This window comes from Notothenia rossii (assembly GCF_949606895.1).
Source record: "Notothenia rossii genome assembly, chromosome: 9".
NCBI classification, from domain to species: Eukaryota; Metazoa; Chordata; class Actinopteri; order Perciformes; family Nototheniidae; genus Notothenia; species Notothenia rossii.
Window position 1 is genome coordinate 19,781,248 of NC_136907.1, and position 19,478 is coordinate 19,800,725.

General features: G+C 40.3%; 1 protein-coding gene across 2 annotated transcripts; it reads left to right on the forward strand.

Moving 5' to 3' along the window:
* Window positions 1-1,023: 1,023 nt before the first annotated feature.
* Window positions 1,024-19,003, forward strand: prr7 (proline rich 7 (synaptic)). Of its 2 annotated transcripts, none has more exons than XM_079650287.1 (3): window positions 1,024-1,374; window positions 8,511-10,390; window positions 18,010-19,003. In XM_079650287.1, exons 2-3 carry the CDS (start codon window positions 10,045-10,047, stop codon window positions 18,609-18,611), a joined length of 948 nt encoding a protein of 315 aa, XP_079506413.1. In that variant the 5' UTR covers window positions 1,024-1,374; window positions 8,511-10,044; the 3' UTR covers window positions 18,612-19,003. The 2 variants fall into 2 exon arrangements, with proteins under 2 accessions (XP_079506413.1, XP_079506414.1); XM_079650288.1 differs by having other exon boundaries at window positions 8,516-10,390.
* Window positions 19,004-19,478: the final 475 nt, after the last annotated feature.

Here is a 19,478-nt window from a genome sequence, read left to right on the forward strand (position 1 = left end):
GAAGAAGCAGCGTGTTTGACAGTCAAATCAGCTGCAGGTAGACTGGGCTCAGACCTTGAACTCTGACGGTTGTTAAGGAAACCACCACCCTTTTCTCTAAAGTAAAACACATTAATGATGCAGAGTTATGGCTAATCAAAGGAAATGTTCTTCTCTAACACATGGGCTATCAACTGGAAGCAGCTGTTTATAGCGATTTAATTTTGTTGGCGTGTTCAAAGGCTGTGTTCTTTCCAAAGCTGCCTGTTTGCATATTCAACCTATGTCTCTTTGCTGCATGTTGCACCCATCTGTCCTGTCTAATAAAAAAAGGCAAAATGGCCCCAAAAAACGTGTTTAGAGTTAGCATTAGAAGGGTTTCACATCAGGAACTGTACAGTACTGCCTTGATCTACATGAAAAGGCAGTCTCAAGTAGGGTTCATTTGCATTTGTCAATAGAAAAACACAATTTCTACAAAATCTTGTAGATGTTATGTTTTCTTGTTGGATGGGGTATCGGTAAAAATAGTGGTTACCAACCTTGATGATCCCCTGAAAAATATCTACTTTGACCCTTCCCAGGTTTAAAAAATGTCAAAAATGACCGCCATAGTAAAATGAACGGGTAACCTTAGATTATGTCCATCAATCAGAGGGCACACACCCAAATCACAACCATGTTAATTTTGGAATACATTTTCAGTGTCTATTCTTTGTACATTTACTGCAGTAATGAATTGAAACGAGTTTTCTGATCCACATCCGATACAGCTTAAAAGGGTTGTTGCTTTCCTCCTTGTGTACAATGTCAGCACAGGAAAAGGTTTGCAGGCGAGGTAGCAATCATGACAGGAAAATACAACCGTGTATAATATTTGGCATATGCTTGTGAATATCACCCAAATAATTCACACTTTAACACGCCCTCTCCACAGTCGACCGGTCTGTGCCAAGTCGTGCGCGTCCTTGGAAAACCCCTGCCGGCACATGATCAGTATTCTTCAACATCATTCAGACAGACACGCTGCTGTCACGAAGCTGGAGAGAAAGAGAGAGAGAGGAGGGACTGAATGAGAGGAGAGCGAGGAAGAGGGGGAGGAGCCAGGCTGTCAAGGTGAAACGATAAACCCCCTTTTTATTAGCCTTCATGTCCTGCTCCCGGTCGAGAGGAGACAGAGACCCGGGGAGCTCGCATCCTTTACGGGCGATAATCTGACAATAGCCGGTGGATTGTACACGAAACGGTCAGGGAACGAATGCAGGAAAGTGGTTTAATTATAAAAAATATATATTTTAAGATCGATTTTGTAGTTATTTTTATTTTTATTTTTGGACATACAACTTACATGGCATGGAGCAAGCTACTTAAGTGCGCCATCTCGTTAGAAATAAGGTGAGTTTTTTTTATATAAATAAAATATGATTCAAACAGGGACCTGTGGTGTCCTGTGCAGTGTGTGTGTGTGTGTGTGCTTGTGCGTGCGTGCGTGCGTGTGTGTGTGTGTGTGCGTGCGTGCGTGTGTGTGTGTGTACGTTGTTACTTTAAATCGACGTAATTGTTGTTTAATGTATTGTATGACCTGCTCTGTCGCCTTATCTCATGAGCTCCATGCAGAGAGGATGTCCTTCTCCTCACACATGCACTAATTGGCTTATTGTAGCTGATTTTCCAACAATCGTTACACTCCTGTTGACAAGCCCTCCTGCTGTTTTTCAGATGGAGGATATTTAAAAAAAGGACTGAGGAAAAAACAGACAGCAGTGCGTCTATTGCGTAATAGGAATCATCATTAGGTTTTGGATGACTTGACACACATTGAGTTTAATTCAGAAGATAGAGATGCTGAAACACAGGGTGGAAAAAGACACATTTCAGACAAGACTTTTTAAGAAGACTTTTTATTAAATGAAAGAGGTGGATATCCTGTGCATAGCCTACTTGTGTTTACCGTCTACACCACAAGCAAACCAAATTAGTTATTTTGCTCTTAGTCACCTTAGATTAATTTTTCTAAGAAACTAATAAGCACATAGGCTAATCTAAACCTTTAAAGTGGTGCTTCTGCAAATTATCTTTGAAGAAACTGTGAAAAAAAAATTATTCATCAATTTCTTTGGTCCATGACAGCCCCAGAGAATACATATTTTACTGGTGTATATTCCATATTTGTACACTTAAAATTGAGTATTTAAGGTGCATTAATAGAAAACTTGGTACGTTTGGTATCATGTACTTCATTAATTATTTATTTGTTATATTTGTTTCATTTATTGCTGTAGGCCTACATTACACCATCTTATCACATTTATCTTACACATCAATGTGTGAGCAAGCCAGTGAATTTAGATGAACATGATAAGTGTTAATGAAGAAAAAGCCAACATTTGATACTGAAAGATGCAGAGTAAAAGCTAAAGATGACATTTAGCTAATGACGTGGTGCTTCAGGGCTTGGACATGTGTTAGCCGTGTTAGCCTAACAAACAGGGGGAATCCGGGGAATCCTCAGGGATCACAACTTTTGTTATCCGACTTTTCATATACCTGCACAACCAAACACATCTGCCTCATTTGCCCTTTGGGTAACAAATGTTAGCATGCCATGCATGTCATAGCATTGTCTTTGTTAGCATATAATTTAATGCAACAGAGCTTTATTTGTTGAGTCCGAGTCTGGCTTTAAATATGTGTGACCCAAGATTGAAAAAAAATGTAACAGTAACAGTAACTTAACAAAAAGAAAAGATGGCTCTTCAAAAATAACCATACATTGGGCCTCTCGACACTCCCAAAAAACGACTGAACACCAAGGAAAAGCCTAACACCAGGGCATGCAAGGATTTTGCCTTCTTCTTCACTGACAAAATTCAGAAAATCAGAAAAGCAGTCAGTGCCTCTGTATCCGGTACAGCAAATGTGTTGTCCCTGTGTCCACCTAAACTTAATTTAAACACCATGGCACAATTCCATCAGATTAATGATAAAAACCTAGAGGACATTATTCAACTTCTGAAATCCTCCTCCTGCTGCCTTGATATTATTCCAACAGGATTTTTCAAAGATGTTTTTCATTGCATGGCCTCAGATCTACTTCATATAGTAAACAAATCTCTTCACTCAGGTATTTTTCCAGAGGCCCTGAAAACTGCATTCATTAAACCGCTCTTAAACAAGAATAATCTAGATGCTTCAGTAATGAACAATTACAGGCCCATATGAAACCTGCCATTTCTAGGTAAAATCATTGAAAAAGTTGTTTTTCAACAGTTGAGTAATTTCTTGCATTTAAATAACTGTTTGGATGTGTTCCAGTCAGGCTTTCGTTCAAACCACAGCACTGAGATTGCTCTTGTAAAGGTCTTCAATGACATCCACTTAAACACAGACAGTGGCAGAACTTCAGTGTTAGTATTATTAGATCTCAGTGCTGCGTTTGACACTGTTGACCACAACATATTATTCGACCGACTAGAAAACTGGGTGGGACTTTCGGAAACAGTTGAATCCTACTTGAAGGACAGAAAGAACTTTGTTTCTATAGGTAAATACACATCTGAGTTGACAAATATGACATGTGGGGTTCCTCAAGGCTCCATCTTGGGGCCTCTTCTCTTTAACATCTACATGCTACCACTGGCTCAGATAATGAAAAACAACAAAATAAGTTACCATAGCTATACGGATGACACACAAATTTACGTAACAATTTCACCAGGAGACTATGCTCCAATTCAAAAACTGAGTAAGTGCATTGAACAAATCAATGACTGGATGTGTCAGAACTTTCTCAAATTAAACAAAGATAAAACTGAGGTAATGGTTTTTGGAGCCAAGGCAGAACGTATAAAAGTTAGCGCTGAGCTTCAGTCTGCAATGTTCAAAACAACAGATAAAGCCAGAAATATAGGTGTAGTCATGGACTCTGACCTGAGTTTCAACAGTCACATTAAAACAGTTACTAAATCAGCCTACTATCACCTAAAGAATATATCTAGGATTAAAAGACTGATGTCACAGCAGGATTTGGAAAAACTTGTCCATGCTTTTATCTTCAGTAGACTGGACTACTGTAATGGTGTCTTCACAGGTCTCACTAAAAAATCTATTAGAAAGCTGCAGCTAATTCAGAACGCCGCTGCTCGAGTCCTCAGTATTACTAAGAAAGTGGATCACATCACTCCTGCTCTGAAGTCTTTACACTGGCTTCCTGTGTGTCAAAGAATAGATTTCAAAATACTGCTGCTGGTTTATAAAGCTTTGAATGGTTTAGGCCCAAAATACATTTATGACCTACTGCTAAATTATGAACCATCCAGATCTCTCAGGTCTTCAGGGACTGGTCAGCTGTCTGTCCCCAGAGTCAGAACTAAACATGGAAAAGCAGCGTTTAGTTATTATGCTCCAAATATCTGGAACAAACTCCCAGAAACCTGCAGGTCCGCTGCAACTGTGACTACTTTTAAATCCAGACTAAAGACTTTTCTTTTTGCCGCTGCTTTTAATTGAACTATTCACATCTTAAACTGCACTGTAACTTTTATCCATGTATTTTTTCTTTTAAATGTTTCTTTTATTATCTTTTCTTTTTAATGACTGATTTTAAATGCCATTTTCTTAATGTCTTTCATTTTTTGTAAAGCACTTTGAATTGCCTTGTGTTGAAAGGTACTATATAAATAAACTTGCCTTGCCTTGCCTTGCCTTGCCTTGCCTTGCCTTGCCTTGCCTTGCCTTGCCTTGCCTTGCCTTGCCTTGCCTTGCCTTGCCTAACAAAACATGACTGGCATGAGAGGAGCCATTTTCCCAAAGCTAGTCAGCTGCAAAGAGAAACAAACTGGAGATGAGTCCCATCAATCTACTCAGTCTTTCCTGCCCTCTTTATATACACACTTGCCCAATCAGGCCTGATTAGGAACACCTGAAGAGAGAAAACTGTGAGTTAATGCTACACAGGACCAGCAGGGGAGGCATTTTAGATGATAGAAAATAACCTGAAAACATAAACTAAGTATTTTTATATGTTATATTTGGTGTCTGATCATTTGTATTCAGATACCGTGTGAAGTTTTTCACGTATTTCAAGTGTTTTTGGGCCTTTTACATTCAGTTTGATCTTCTAATGCGAAACATATTGGATTGTCATTCATAATCTGAATATGTATTCATATCAGTTTACTATTTGAGTTGCACTAAACCCATACATTTCATGAGGGATGATGTTTAAACACGCTGTTTATCCAATATGGATGTCAAAACCTTGTTAAATGTTGTTGCTGAAAAGTAAGACATGTACCTTTTTAAAAGTTTCTTATGTGAAGTTCATATGATCTTTATGAAATGAGTAAAGTTTAAAGAATGCAAGGACACAAGTAGTAAAAAGAAAATTAATTTCAAAGGAACCATTTTTTGGTAATCTTAAGATTTCCGTCTGAACCCAACCTCTATTGGATCCAGTGATCATGTGTGTGTTTTCACTCTGAGTGAAATGTGACGACAGACATGCTGCTTTCTGAAGCCTCAGAGGAAATGAAGTGGCCTGCTGAGGCCTGGAGTGTCCTTGAAGCAAAAACACTGAATCCTCACATGTTCCACTCGCTGGATAAAGAGATCCACCTGAAACTGGTTGTATTATCCTGTGTTTGAGGAGGAAAGTAACATTTAAAGAGGATTCTTAAAATATTTGTAATATTGTTTTGTTTAGTTTACCAATTGAAACTAACTGTACTGTACACAACGTACCAGTTCTAATTAGACGGAAGCATTTAGATTTTGAAATTTTTTTACTTCTCATCATCCAAATGCACTGTATATAATGCTTTTAAGTATGATATCAGTGGTGGAGGATTTTTAAATCCAAGTTAACAATTTATTCATATAAAATTAATAACAGACTGTTATAAAGCACTTCAAATCACTATTGTTTACTACAAAGAAGCATGAACTTTAACTTTTTCCTTCTGAAAAAGTAATTGTTAGGCATTTTAATGCTGTTGCAGTCTCTATGCAAACATAGTTTTTTATGCTGCATTAAATGGTTTATTCTTGTTCTCGAGTGAGGGAACAATGGAGCGTGAGATGGGTCGGAGAATCGGAGCAGCGGGAGCGGTACTGCAGTCTCTTTACCGCACCGTTGTGACGAAAAGGGAGCTGAGCCAGAAGGCAAAGCTCTCTGTCTACCGGGCCATTTTCGTTCCTACCCTCACCTATGGTCATGAAGGATGGGTCATGACCGAAAGAACGAGATCGCGGGTACAAGCGGCCGAGATGGGTTTTCTCCGCAGGGTGGCTGGTGTCTCCCTTAGGGATAAGGTGAGAAGTTCGGTCATCCGGGAGGGACTCGGAGTTGAACCGCTCCTCCTTCGCGTCGAAAGAAGCCAGTTGAGGTGGTTCGGGCACCTAGTTAGGATGCCACCTGGGCGCCTCCCTAGGGAGGTGTTCCAGGCACGTCCAGCTGGGAAGAGACCAAGGGATAGACCTAGAACCAGATGGAGGGATTATATATCTTCTCTGGCCTGGGAGCGCCTTGGGATCCCCCAGTCAGAGCTGGTTGATGTGGCCAGGGAAAAGAAAGTTTGGGGATCTCTGCTGGAACTGCTACCTCCGCGACCCGACCACGGATAAGCGGGAGAAGATGGATGGATGGATGGATGAATGGTTTATAATTAAACATCCTCCACTACTACTACTGTTTTTATTGTTTTGTTTGTTGACCTTTTTTTGTAACCCTTTTGTTCTAGTCTAAATGATCACTTCTGGATAAGATCAGCTTATTTCAGATAGACTAAGAGAAAAATAGAAAAGACTAAAGAGGCATATACAGTACATATAGTGAGTATGTACTTGTACTGTACGTGTGTTGTCGTACATGTGTGGAGATGGAGGTCTTAGTATTATATCGTTGAATGCTCCTACATGATGACTGAATCGGACATGCAGGAAGTGGGGGAGTACACAAAAGCTCCTTTCCAAACCAGCACCAACCAATTGAAATATCATGAAGGCCTCTGCGGATGAATCACCTCAGCTTTCAAAATACAAAAGACACGGAAGTGTGAATCGCAAAATTGATATGGAGGTGGAAGATGACAAATAAATACATGACACAAACACTGTTGCGCCACTTGAGCTTCAAATGTAACTGTCATACAGTACAAGTGTCCAATTAAGTAACAAAAAACACCTTCAAGATCATCAGTTAGTGCTTGAGAAAATACAGAGAAGATTCACACAGTTTGTTTCAAATATGGTTCCAAGTAGGTGTCAAATGATATCTTATTTCTTTAAGCCAAAAAATGCATCTATTCACTGAGGGTGGCTCTCAGAAGAGCAGATAATTTATACATTTAAAAATATACAGGTAATATAAGTTCTGTCAGAAGAAATATTCAAACCGTTTCTGAGTGTCAGCTCCACAGACAGGTCTGCTGTCCAATTAAAGCCTACTAGGTGGCTGGAGTCAGGCTTTGGATGGTCGGGACCATCGTTGGAATTACATGTGCACTGTGGGAATAAGAGTTTTTGGCAGAATTGTGGGTCAAGCTAACATTTTGCAGACATCAGCTAATCAAGCTGCAGGAAAGCTCCCTGAGATTTGAGCAAATGAAGAAGCGATAAGCAGCTGCTGTTTCTGTCTGTGATTATTCTGCTGTGGTTGTGGCCCAGATTCGGCATTTAAAGGTTGCCAATTGTTTCCTTTACGCCAGATAATTATTTTAGGAGAACACACACATTATTGGAAATATAAAACAAGGTGATCTATTAGAATGAGCCAGCATTTGTCTTTGCCAGAGTAAATGATTGACTGTATTTCATTCTTGAAGCAGTCTTTTATAGAAATAACATTAATGTGGAGTTAAAGTGGACTTTTTTGTTGTCAGCCTTGTTCTTTAAGCCTTCTTTCTACTACTATCTCTGCATAGTAGCAGGTGTGTCCGCCCCATTTCTTACACCTAGTTTCCTTGTTAAACTCTTAAATGCAATCTCACTCATTTGGGATTCAACTTTTTCTCTTTCGCTGAACTAAGATTTGCTTGATTTCCCCGTCAAGACAGAAACTTGACAGAAAAACACCCATGCTGTTTCCGTGCTGGCAGCAGACTGTTAAGTAAGCCAAAAACAATTAGCAATGTATAGGCCTAAATATAGTTGTTCAGTTTCCCAACCCTAATGGCTGGTCCATTTTCTGCATTTTTGTTGAATTTCATGAATTTTGAATCTGGACAACCCCAAGAAAAATGGCCTCCATTTTTAACAAAAATAAGGAACAAAGTGTCCTGTTTTCTGTTTCAGTGTCTTTTACTACATCAATGTGAATGTTTTCTCTGTGAGCTGCTCTCTGAAGTGTGAAACTGATACTTACCCCCCGAGGTCGGCTTCATAATCCTGCCTGAACAGCTGAGATTTATAAGCACATGGCCTCTGCGCTGTTTTTACTGCCCTGAGATCTCACTGTGTGAAAATGTTCCGGGTTTTTCCTCTGATAATTCGCTGACGATGGTCTCATCCCTCCTCTTTTTCTGTTTTTGTAGAGCAGCCTGAGGTCCAGGAGTCCCGCTGGGATCTGAGAGGGAATAATTTGGCGTCCCTGTGGTGCAGACGGACCCCTCTGTTCCTCCACAGCCCTGAAGGGACCAGCTTTTCGACTTCACTTCCAAGAACGTGTCCAACAGGGTTTTACACATCAACTCAGAGTTATTGGCCTTTTCTGATTGGACGTTGCCTCGGTTCATCCAGGCTTTTGAGTCTTCTAGATTCCACAATTTAATTTTCCTCTTGTATTTTGGACTTGAAGTTCTGCCTTAAAAGTTAGATGAAGTTACAGCTTTATTTTCCATCCGAAAAGATTGAAACCTTTTTCAGCGTCCACCACTGGCTGAGTGTGGATTATTGAAAGAAGTCTGGTGGAGCCTTTGGAGAATTTAAATGGATGTTTGCTGCTGCTGATTTCAAAGACCTCTGGACGGATACAGCTAATTAACATGCAGAAAGAAAGATTTGTTTAATCTCCTGCAATTTAACTCGGAACTAATTGGAGCTATTAAACAGTTTTTGGACCATTCAGTAACTTTGAAATGAATATAGACCCTTATATGAGTTGAAATGTGTTTATCTTTTGATATTTCAAAAGGGCATAATCAAGATTTTCATTAATTTTTTTACAGTGAATTTGCAGCTCTAGCACATTAGGTTTTTCCTTTCTAGAAAGGCAATTTAAACAAATTATATTTTGTTTGCCCAGTTTCTGTTCGAACGTGGAACATCCTGTAATTTATATTCTGTGGCAAGCCGCCGCCGCTGTCACCAAGCCAATTAACCTCATCATTAACTTTCGGCATTTAGATTCTTTGTGAGCCTTCTTCATGGAAAATCATTTAAATTACGTTTCATTTATTGAGGATGCTAATGTAGGTGATCGCACATTTTATTGAGGATGCTACTTTTTATTGACTGCCCTTCTTAAACACGACCAAGGCTGTAACTGCGAATCATATATAATATATACAGAAATGTAACAGTTTTTGTCAGTAAAGCTAAAGATTAACTTTTTTTAAATTGAAATTATTGCCATTTACCTTTCTTCAGGAAATTCTAAGGATCTTGGATATCGTTTTCTGAATAATTTCAACAAGGAAGCATAAGCCATTTAATGTCTGTGTAAAGAATTGAAAGAGCGGCCATCGTGACACAACCCGAAGTAACAGAGTATTGGATCTTATTTTTTGTAAAAAAAAAACATTTTCACTGAACTGACTTCAAAGCATCAGTATTTAAGTCATGTGGCTTAAAAGTTGCAGACAGAAACATAAACCTCTCTTAGACTGCTCTTAACTGCTTTTGTAGGTTCTCCCCTTGGATTACAGCCCAAAGGGTAGCAATGTCAGCAATTAGATTTTTTTACTGAATGTAAAAGTGACAGAATTTTGCTTATTGACCTTGGGAACACAAGCCACAAGCTTGCACAAATTAACAGCGTCTAGAGGACAACGCGTACATCCCACCCTGTGTACCTTACATAACTTCTTCCTGTCTCTGGGGGACCTCTCAGCCCTTCCTCTCCCCACCATGGTGATGTCTCAGGGCACCTACACCTTCCTGGCCTGTTTCTCTGGCTTCTGGTTGGTCTGGGCCGTTATCGTCATGCTCTGCTGCTTCTGTAGCTTCCTGCAGCGTCGGCTGAAGCGCCACCAGGAGGAGAGGCTGAGGGAGCAGTGTCTGCGAACCGTAGAGATGGAGCCACTCGGCTGCCCCCCCACAGGATACCCGTCGCCGCCTCCTCCTCTGCCTCTTCCTCCACCCTTACAGCTGCCCAGAGATCCCCCGCAGTTCTGTCCTCCTCAAACCCTGTCGCCACCTGTCCCTCTGCAGGTTCCCCATCCCATGCCACAGGCAAACTGGATCAGCATGCCAGGTAACAACAAATAATTGTATTTTTCTTTGCATACATTATTATACACATATGAATCCTTATTTATATTTAACCATTTTGCTATGAAATATATAGGAGGTTGAATGGTGGAGGAGGTTAAAAGAGGCATTAGGGGAAATTATTGTAAGGAGAAGGATTTCCAATGTCACCAATTTCCTGGAAATATAAGTCTTGCCCCAGTACACCAATCAAACCTCTGTACATATATACATTTTAATTTTTGTCATTGAGCTTTTACCTTGCATGGCAGCTAGTTTTCCCATTTCTCGAGATCTTAAGGAAATCATTGTTGTCAGTCTATTTATGTTGATCTGGTTGGTTAACCTTATCTTGTGATAGACGTTTAAACCCAGATTATTTATCGAACAACAAGCATTTTTTAAAGTTTGCCCTTTTACAAAAGCTTTCCAGAGACGACTTCTCGGGTGGTTCAGAACATCTAGTGTGTCAGGCTAGCTGACAGGATCAAATGGCATTAATTGAAACTAATGCTTCATTATCCTCACAAAATATTAGGTTATAATCCTTGAAAATCACAACCTTAACCTAACCCTGCAGTGATAATTTTTTTAAGTAATGTAACAACAATCTAACAATGTGTTTGTTGTGTTAAAAATAGTATGCAGGATAGGAAATAAATCAGAGAATAGAGTAAATCAAAATGTAAAACAAGTATACAACTGAAAAGAGTCAAACTATCACCTGCAGCAGTGAGCCTTTCCACTACAGCAGGTAGTAGGAGTATCCACAAGCTAACAAGCTGATAAACATCACATAGGTTACCGTCTGATTCTGGTACAGAAACAAGTGCGGAAAGTGTTGAGGGCGGCGAATACAAGAGAGGAAGTGGAAGAAGGCAAAAACTTTTGTCCGTGGCCATCTCCTGTAAACAATACGAACCAGTGCACGCCTCAAGGAAATATTAAACCGATTACACCTTAATTGCTTTTATTTATGAAACAAATTCATATTTCATGTGTTACAACAAAAAATACAACAAAGACTGAGAAATAATGAATGAATTCACATCTAATGTATATGAGCAGTTAAGATGCAGACAGAGAGGCAGAGGACAGTAGGAGGATTTCATTTTGTGTCAGATATTTTTTAGACACTTCCCAGCTTCCAGCTCTCTGCCTGCCGAGCAGCGTTCCCCCGCGGGGCGTCATGGTGACAGCTGCCGCTGAGGCGTGGGTGGTGACTGTGGAGGCCGGGCAGTGATGGAGCGAGCAACAACAGCTAAACTATAAGAGGAACATAAAAAAAAGATGAGAAGAAAGGGACAATCAGGGAGAGTACAGGAGCACAGCTGGGCGCGAGAAGGAACAGAGAGGCCATTTTTCCCCAGGCCTCCATCTTAAAGGATGTTTTATCTCATATTTACGTTACGAGTTATTGATAAATGACTGAAGGGTTCCTTTCTAATGCAATTCGTTTTTTAAGAAATTGGACAAAATGTACAGTCGAAAATATTCTGAAGGATTCTGCAGTCTAAGTTAGAAAACCCAAAGTTGTGTCTATTTTTCCGACAAATGTTAAATGCTACATACTGTAATTGTACTGTATGTATCGAGGCCTCTTAAAAGGATCAAACTGAAAAAGGGAAATCACTTGTCAATTTCACAACTTGCAACCTGGGAAGAATACAAGTAGACATTACTTTATATTTGGGGCTCATCAAGGTTGGGAACCAATGTTTTTATTGATACTACATCTAGACCATCAAGAAGAAAAGGAGTCTACTGACAGACATTGCCAGTCAAAGAACTACGGGAAGGATTCTGGCTTTGGCAAATATAGACGACGTTCCAAACTTTAGACCAACCTGCCAATGGGATTGTTGGGTGAGTTTATCCAGCTGGTGAAAAAAGCCATTCGTAACCACAACCCTAAATCACTCAAACGTTTTTTATAACAATGCAGACACCTGCAACCTGATCCACCCAGTATAAATGCTCTCTTTAAACACCACCCTGCCTTGTTCAAATATTCCATCCGGGCAGCTGCCAAACACAACCACAAACAGAGCTGCTCCACTTGTGCAGTTGGCATTTCAATGCCTTGCTCAAGGGCACCTTAAATCAGACTTGTTCCTGTCCAACATTGCAGCCCTGAGGACATCTTTCTTTCTTTTTTTAACCCAAACAGTGTGTGTGAGATATACAACATTTTTATGGAAATTCATTCATAGGTTTGGGGAACATTCTGCTTCACCCTTCTGGCAGAAGTAAACGGGAGCCAATTTTTCAAGCTTCAACCTTGAAAGTTAAACAAAGTTGCAACTGCAGCGAAAATGATTGTCAGTGCTTAGCAGTATTAGCAATGAGTAGCAGCGCATTTATTTCATATGGCACTGAAGGACCAGAAGAAAATCCTTCAAGCTACAGTATAAGCAACATTAAAGCGTTAACATGTGCAGCAATTCTGCTTTAAAAATATCAATATTATTTAATTTTGTTTAAGTCGAGGTCTCAAGTCTGTTTCGTTCCTGTAGTTGTTATTTATTGCATTAGAATTGACTAATATGCATGCCTTTTTTAAGAAGCAAGCAAGAATGAATCTTAAAATAATCAGCACAGGAACTATGACACAAAAAAAATTAAGAGAATTAATCAAAACCAATGTTGGAGGAAACCTTTTCAAATCTGTAGAGTGCTAGTAAAGTGTTGCAATGAAAGAAAGAGGGATTACTGGAGAGTAAAAGGAAAGCTGGAGTGAGTATAAGAGCATCAGCTGCTGTCAAAGATGCTTAATGAGCACAGACAGACAGTATCGGATAAAACAAAAGGTTGCTGGAGTCTTGGTCACAAAGCAGACTGATGAAGAGGTTCAGTATCCAGGCAGCAGCCGAGCTAAAAGGGAAGCAGGTGCCGACCAGCTGAGCACAACAGAGGCTGGAGAGGGAGAAGCCGGAGCTGTTTCATTAACGGAGAGAGAAAGAGAGGCGTTGAGATGGTGAAAGTGCAGAGTTTCCATTTACACCTATTCGGATAGCATTAGAGATGATGGTGGAGAGAGAGATGAGAAAGGACAAGAGGGGTGAAGCCCCCAGGAAGAGAGCCGCCTTGGAAGCAAGTTTCAAAAGCGGTCAAACTTGGTGTTATAATGTACGTGTTTGTCATGTGATGCCATAGGCTCAACAATATTTTGAATTGGAAGCGGGTGAACCATCAAGAATGCCATTGCCGTAATCTATTCTGGATTTAATGAATGCATGGATTAGTGTTTCAACGGCAGTGACAGAGAGGGAGGTTCAGACGCATGCAATGTTTTGAGGTGGAACAAGGCTGTTTTTGTGACATGGTTTACGTGAGGTAGGAAAGTGAGGCTGGGGTCGAGGATGATGCGAAGGTTACAGATGTAAGTTGAGGGGTTGACAATTAAGCAATCGATGTTCAGTGAAAAATCCTGGGAGGAGCGGGTAAGTGAGTTTGGTCCGGTGATGATTATTTTTGATTTGTCACAGTTCAGTTTGAGAAAGTGTTTTGCATCAATTTTTCAATCTCAGTGAGGCAGTTGGTGAGTTGGGAGTGTGTTGGTTGCAGAAATAGATTTTGTAGAAAGGTAAAGCTGGGTGTCATCAGCATAACAGTGGAACCGGAGTTGGTGGAGACAGAGGATTTGTCCAAGTGTTAGGATGTAGATGATAAAGAGCAGGGGACCAATTACAGAGCCCTGGGGGATGCCGTTGGTGACTGAAGCAGTGGAGGATTTGCAGTTGTTGATGGAAATTAATTGTTGTCTTTCAGAGAGATATGATTTAAACTAGGAGAAGTTTTCCCATTGACTTGCATTTGAATCGCTCAATGGGCCTAATGGATGCGTAAGATTGCCGAAAGATATAGGACAGATCCAGGTATTTTTGTTAAAGCCAGGCCATATTGCTTTTGCACCACGTATCTTTTTTTATAGGAATGAACGGGGCTTAGCCTCCAATGATGTATCCAGTTCTCCAATGCATCCATGGGTAGAACCTAAAAGGATGTTTGTATTGTACCTTTAATTAAGCGCTGTTTTTATTTTTGTTCTAACAGAAGCAAGTAACACTGTACTCACCTCTATGGCATTTCATTGTGCACTTTTGACATCAATGAGAGAAGTTACTGTAGTGCTGACTTGTCTATTCAGCCTATTTTTAATACATTTGAAATAGAATTTAGGCAGAATTACTTTTATTGGACATTGGTTGGACTTAAGAGATATTTCCGGTCAAAGTTGGATGAATAGTTGCAAACGGAAACACTGCACTGCATACATTCTCACACTGTGTTTGGTGCTTTAAACAAAAGCCTTCTGATCCTCCTGCTGGATACATCCGTCCCATGTGTTTCTGCGTGCTGGCAGCTGGTAGTATTGTTTTACAGCAGAAGCACATGGACGGGGGAGTTAGGACAACAATGACAGTGGATCCTGTAGGTATCTGTGAGGCATGATGGAGGAGTGATGGATTCTGGCCGAGTACACACACACATACACAAGAACACACACATTTGCATCTATAAATACATACAGCTCCATGGCAACAGTTCAATAAACAGCTGTGGATTTGTACCACTGTGATGTTTGTTGTATTGCCTGTAAACAGGTTTGGGCTATGGGTTTGTTTTGTTGCTGTTGGGATGCTGGAACTCAGGATAATTTACATTAAAAAGTGATCAGTTAGAATGAAATACGAAAACAATTAAAACATGAAACCTGAAAGTAGATGAGGGACAAAATATTTGGCCCAAGCATAGACTGTATTCAAAAAGTGGCCGCAGCCACCAGGATACCATTTTGAAGCCTTGAGTTTGGCATTTTAGCCACAGTTTTCTTATTTATTTTGTAACTAGAAGTGACCATATTTGGAGAAGAGGACAAGTCCTCATGCCATGTCATACACTGTGAACGCTCAGTGTGTGAATTTGGACCGTTTAGTCACAATTCAAACAAAAAAAGAAAGTTAATTGACATTTCAATCCAGCCTACTAGCTATCACATCAAATGTTGGGAAAACTTGAATGGAGTTTAAGAGGTAAATTAAGCATTACTCTGAAGCAGCAGGAGTAATACATCATCTCTTTAGTGGATAGCCTAACATCAAAATCAGGCTTCAAACTTTCTTTGATTCTTGCACATATTCCCGAATATATATTTCCGAATTTCCAAAATAACTTCTGCGAGAAACTCAGGAGACTAGATAATGTTAAAGCAGGAGGAGAGCTTGTGCAACATTTTGATAAATATTGATTAGGATCTGGACAAATTTATCAACATGGACAAAGAAACTGCCTCCAGGTGTTACGAAACACTGTTTTGAGATTGATGTCTGTTGCCAGGTCCCATTTCTTTCTGACTCTTTGTCAGCTAAGAGGTATTTTAGAAATGTTGCAGGAATGAATGCGTTTTCCTTAAATATCCTATTTTTGTGCTTATATTTATCTTAAGAACATTTTCTTTAGTTTTTTGCTTAACTGTCACATTAATGTCAGGTAACGCCTTGCTAAAATACCACTATTTAAGCTACACCTGAATTTGAACAATTGAGGACTCTGCTTTCTGTTGTTTCGAACAAAGGTTTTAAAATCATTTAAAAGAACAAAATAAATATCCACTAACTTACGTCAGCTGTAGCAACCGCAATGTCTCCAAGCAAAACGAGTCTGTTGACTATGAATCCTGTCTTGGTGCACCCTAAAAGCATCGTGACAGCTGAAATACCTGAAAAAACTGACAATGTCAAAATGTCTGCATCAGTCAAAACATTTCACTGAGGAGTTCTCTAATGGGTTGCAAATGTGAACAGATTTGAGCTTCTCAGAGAGCTGCTGACGAGTGTAATCAGCAGCACGTGCGAATGGTTAAATCAGAAGAGAACAAGTAAGAAATCTGCAACTGCCCAGAAAATGTTGCGCAATTGCTTTTGTTTGACAAAACTAAAATCTAAACAGAATACATTGTGCAGAAGAAAACAAATCAAGACAAGAATAACAAAATAAGTAATTTCATGCGGTTATTTTCAGAGAGCCTCCGGTAATTATGTTTATACAAATAATTTGCAACAGGAAATGATTTGTATAAACATAATGCAGATTAAATAACATTTTCTACTTTCTAGTACAACATTTATTATCTGCTCTGTCAATTATTTGTACTGTCCATTTTTGATTTCAGTTTGCAACACAGACTTAGAACAACTACTGACATTTATAGTTTTTCTGCTAAAGTTTCCTTCTTATCTAACTTACAAACATGAACACAGCCATCAAACAAACATTCACCATCATCTAACCACAGACGGACAGAAACATTTCAACCACCCCCTTGCATTTACTCAGTAATTCACTCAAAAAATGATTCTGCTGAAATCTAAATATTTCTTATGACATCATTTGATGTTTGTACCATGCATCTGACTGGAAAGATTGCCAAGGACACACGTGGAAAAAGCTGATGACAATCATTCTGCACCAAAATACTTTGGACATTTGTTGTATTGCAAACCTACTTGCAAACTTGAATAAACAATCAGGAAGCAGGGTTTTGAATCTGTCATTATTTTTAAGCCACACTTGCAAACATAGCTATTGAATGTATGTCTACAGGGTGTCTTTAATGGCTGCTATCAAACATCTGATAAAATGAAACTAGGTACGTTTGAGTAAAACAAATGTTGAAAATGTCAAACCACGCACCAACACTGTCTTTGCATCATTTACCCATTCATGACTGGCTTACAATAAAAGTAAAGGCAATTTTAGACACTCGTGAATCTACGTCATCACCGACATTTGATATGGTTTTGTTAGCAAAAACATCTTATAACGCGACTTAGATGCTCTTTACTCAGTACCCCTAGAAATGATGCGTCAGTCTTCAGTGAGAAGCAGAAAGATGGAAAACAAGTGTGCCTAAAATAGGAAGGAGTGAAAGAGAAAAATGTGTGAGAGAGATATAGGGACACAGACCTTGGACCAAATGTGCTGTGATGCTTTTTGTGCACACTACTGAACAAATTGCCACACTATCACAGTAGGAAGTAGTTTATCACAATGTTTTGGGATGTGACTCCTCACTGCAAAATGGCATACATTGATCAGAAAAAATGTTTTACTATATAGTCCTTTATAATTTTCCTTCTGCTTTGCACCAGCAAAACCTGTACATGTATTATTGTCTCAAACTGACTTATTTAAATGTACATTAAAGAAATATAATGTTGAGCTTACCCAGTGTGTTAAAAAGTGATAGCAAGGGGTCCTGTACAGCCTTTGCGACCATTGGTGCTGGGTGATATTCAAGTTTGATAACTTATTTTATTTATATGGAAATGTATCCAGAGAAAATCATATTTTGAGATATCATGACACCCATTACCCCTTCTGAATTAATTTGAACAACAACACTCAAATCACTTGGAAGATTGCAGTTTTGCTTTTAAATGTTGCCCTCAAGTTTCCAATAAATAGTTCAGTACATTACATTTGTCGTTGAATTACCCTGGGACTTTTCAAATATATATTTATTTGACCTATATCAGGAGATAAGATTCTATATTTCAAACTCTAGTGACGAGTTGGGAGTTTTGCGTTTAATCCAGTATCCTATATTTTCTTTTACAGACACAGACGTATTTGGGAAGCCGCCCTGCTATGAGGAGGCAGTTCTGATGGAGGACCCTCCCCCACCCTACAGTGAGGTCTTGTTGGACCCGCGGGGAGGCACCTACCTGAAGCCCGTCCCGCCCCGTGCTGCGCCCCCACAGCCTCCACCCATTAGGGAACACCAGGATCCAGCTCCGGTGTTCACAACGGAGACCAGCAAGCCTCCTGTAGCGGCCGTATTCCCTGAGCGAGGTTACTCCTCCCTCATTCGCCTGCCTTCCTCCCAGCGCTGGGACTCATTGGGTCATCTCTTATCCAACATGGACCTGAACCACAACAACCTCACGCCGCCGGGGGCACGCTCCATCCAGGCAGCTGCCATGATGGCGACCATGCCCCGGAGAGAGCCCAGGACTCAACATGGGCTGCGAGGGGGGATTCAAGGACTCCAAGGAGGCATACAAGAACTCAGTGGAGGGATACAAGGACTCAGTGGAGGGATACAAGGACTTCAAGGGGGGATTCAGGGGCTTCAGGGGGTTCATGGAATAAGGGGACTGGAGCCCAGTTGCGGCCTGCCAACAGCCTTCCCTCTTCTGGGTCGTAGCACCGCCGTTTAGACCTTGATTATTAGAAAAGAAGTCTTAGTAACCAATGAGTGGGTCTATCTCTAAAGAGCCTTCAAGCAGGAGATCTATAAAGACGCCTCCTTTGCTGCTCAGTGTTTACACCACTAACAGCGCTAGTAGTAGAGATGTAATCCCCTGAAGATCTAAAGGAGTGTTAAAGTGCTGCGAAAGGCGTCAGGAGTTCAATTCCCCAGGCAGCTCTGTTGCTGGGATCATGGCTTTTGGCTCGGAGTAAAAGAGCCAATTAAACACAACGTCTCGCACCAGTGTGGTTGAGTTACAGAGGCATGCTGGTGTCACAGTAACGATGAGTCTTTCAAACAACAGAGAAGGAGAAAAAAAAAAGGATGAGTAATAATTCCAAAGGATAAGCAAAAAGCACAGCTGTTTCTCCACCTTTCATCCTCCATTTTCCTTATCTCCCTTTCTTTGTGTTCATCCCGGTTCTCCTCTCGTTTCTCTGTGCCGACACAACCTATTGTACCAGCCTGCCGTTGCCATGGTTCCTGGGAACTGTCTATTGCTCACGTCGACCTCTCCTCTTTTATCCGCACGGAATTTCCGAAAGACTCTGTTCACAGCTCGTCTCCTCTCAAGGACTGCAAGTATTAACGGTGACAAAAGAGCGTTTGAGCCTTCAGTGTGGAGTCGGCCACCATGTTTGTGACATTAAAGCCCCGAAGGCCAGTTTTTTAGACCGACTGACAAAACAAACAGAGTACAACAAGCTCTCCAGAGAACCAAGCCTACTTGGACTGCATTATGTAACATGCTGCGTTGCTGTTTCTAATGACGTTACTGCAAACTGTTGCGGTTTGGCCTCAATCTGGTAGTATGGGCCCTTTTGGTGGTCGCAAT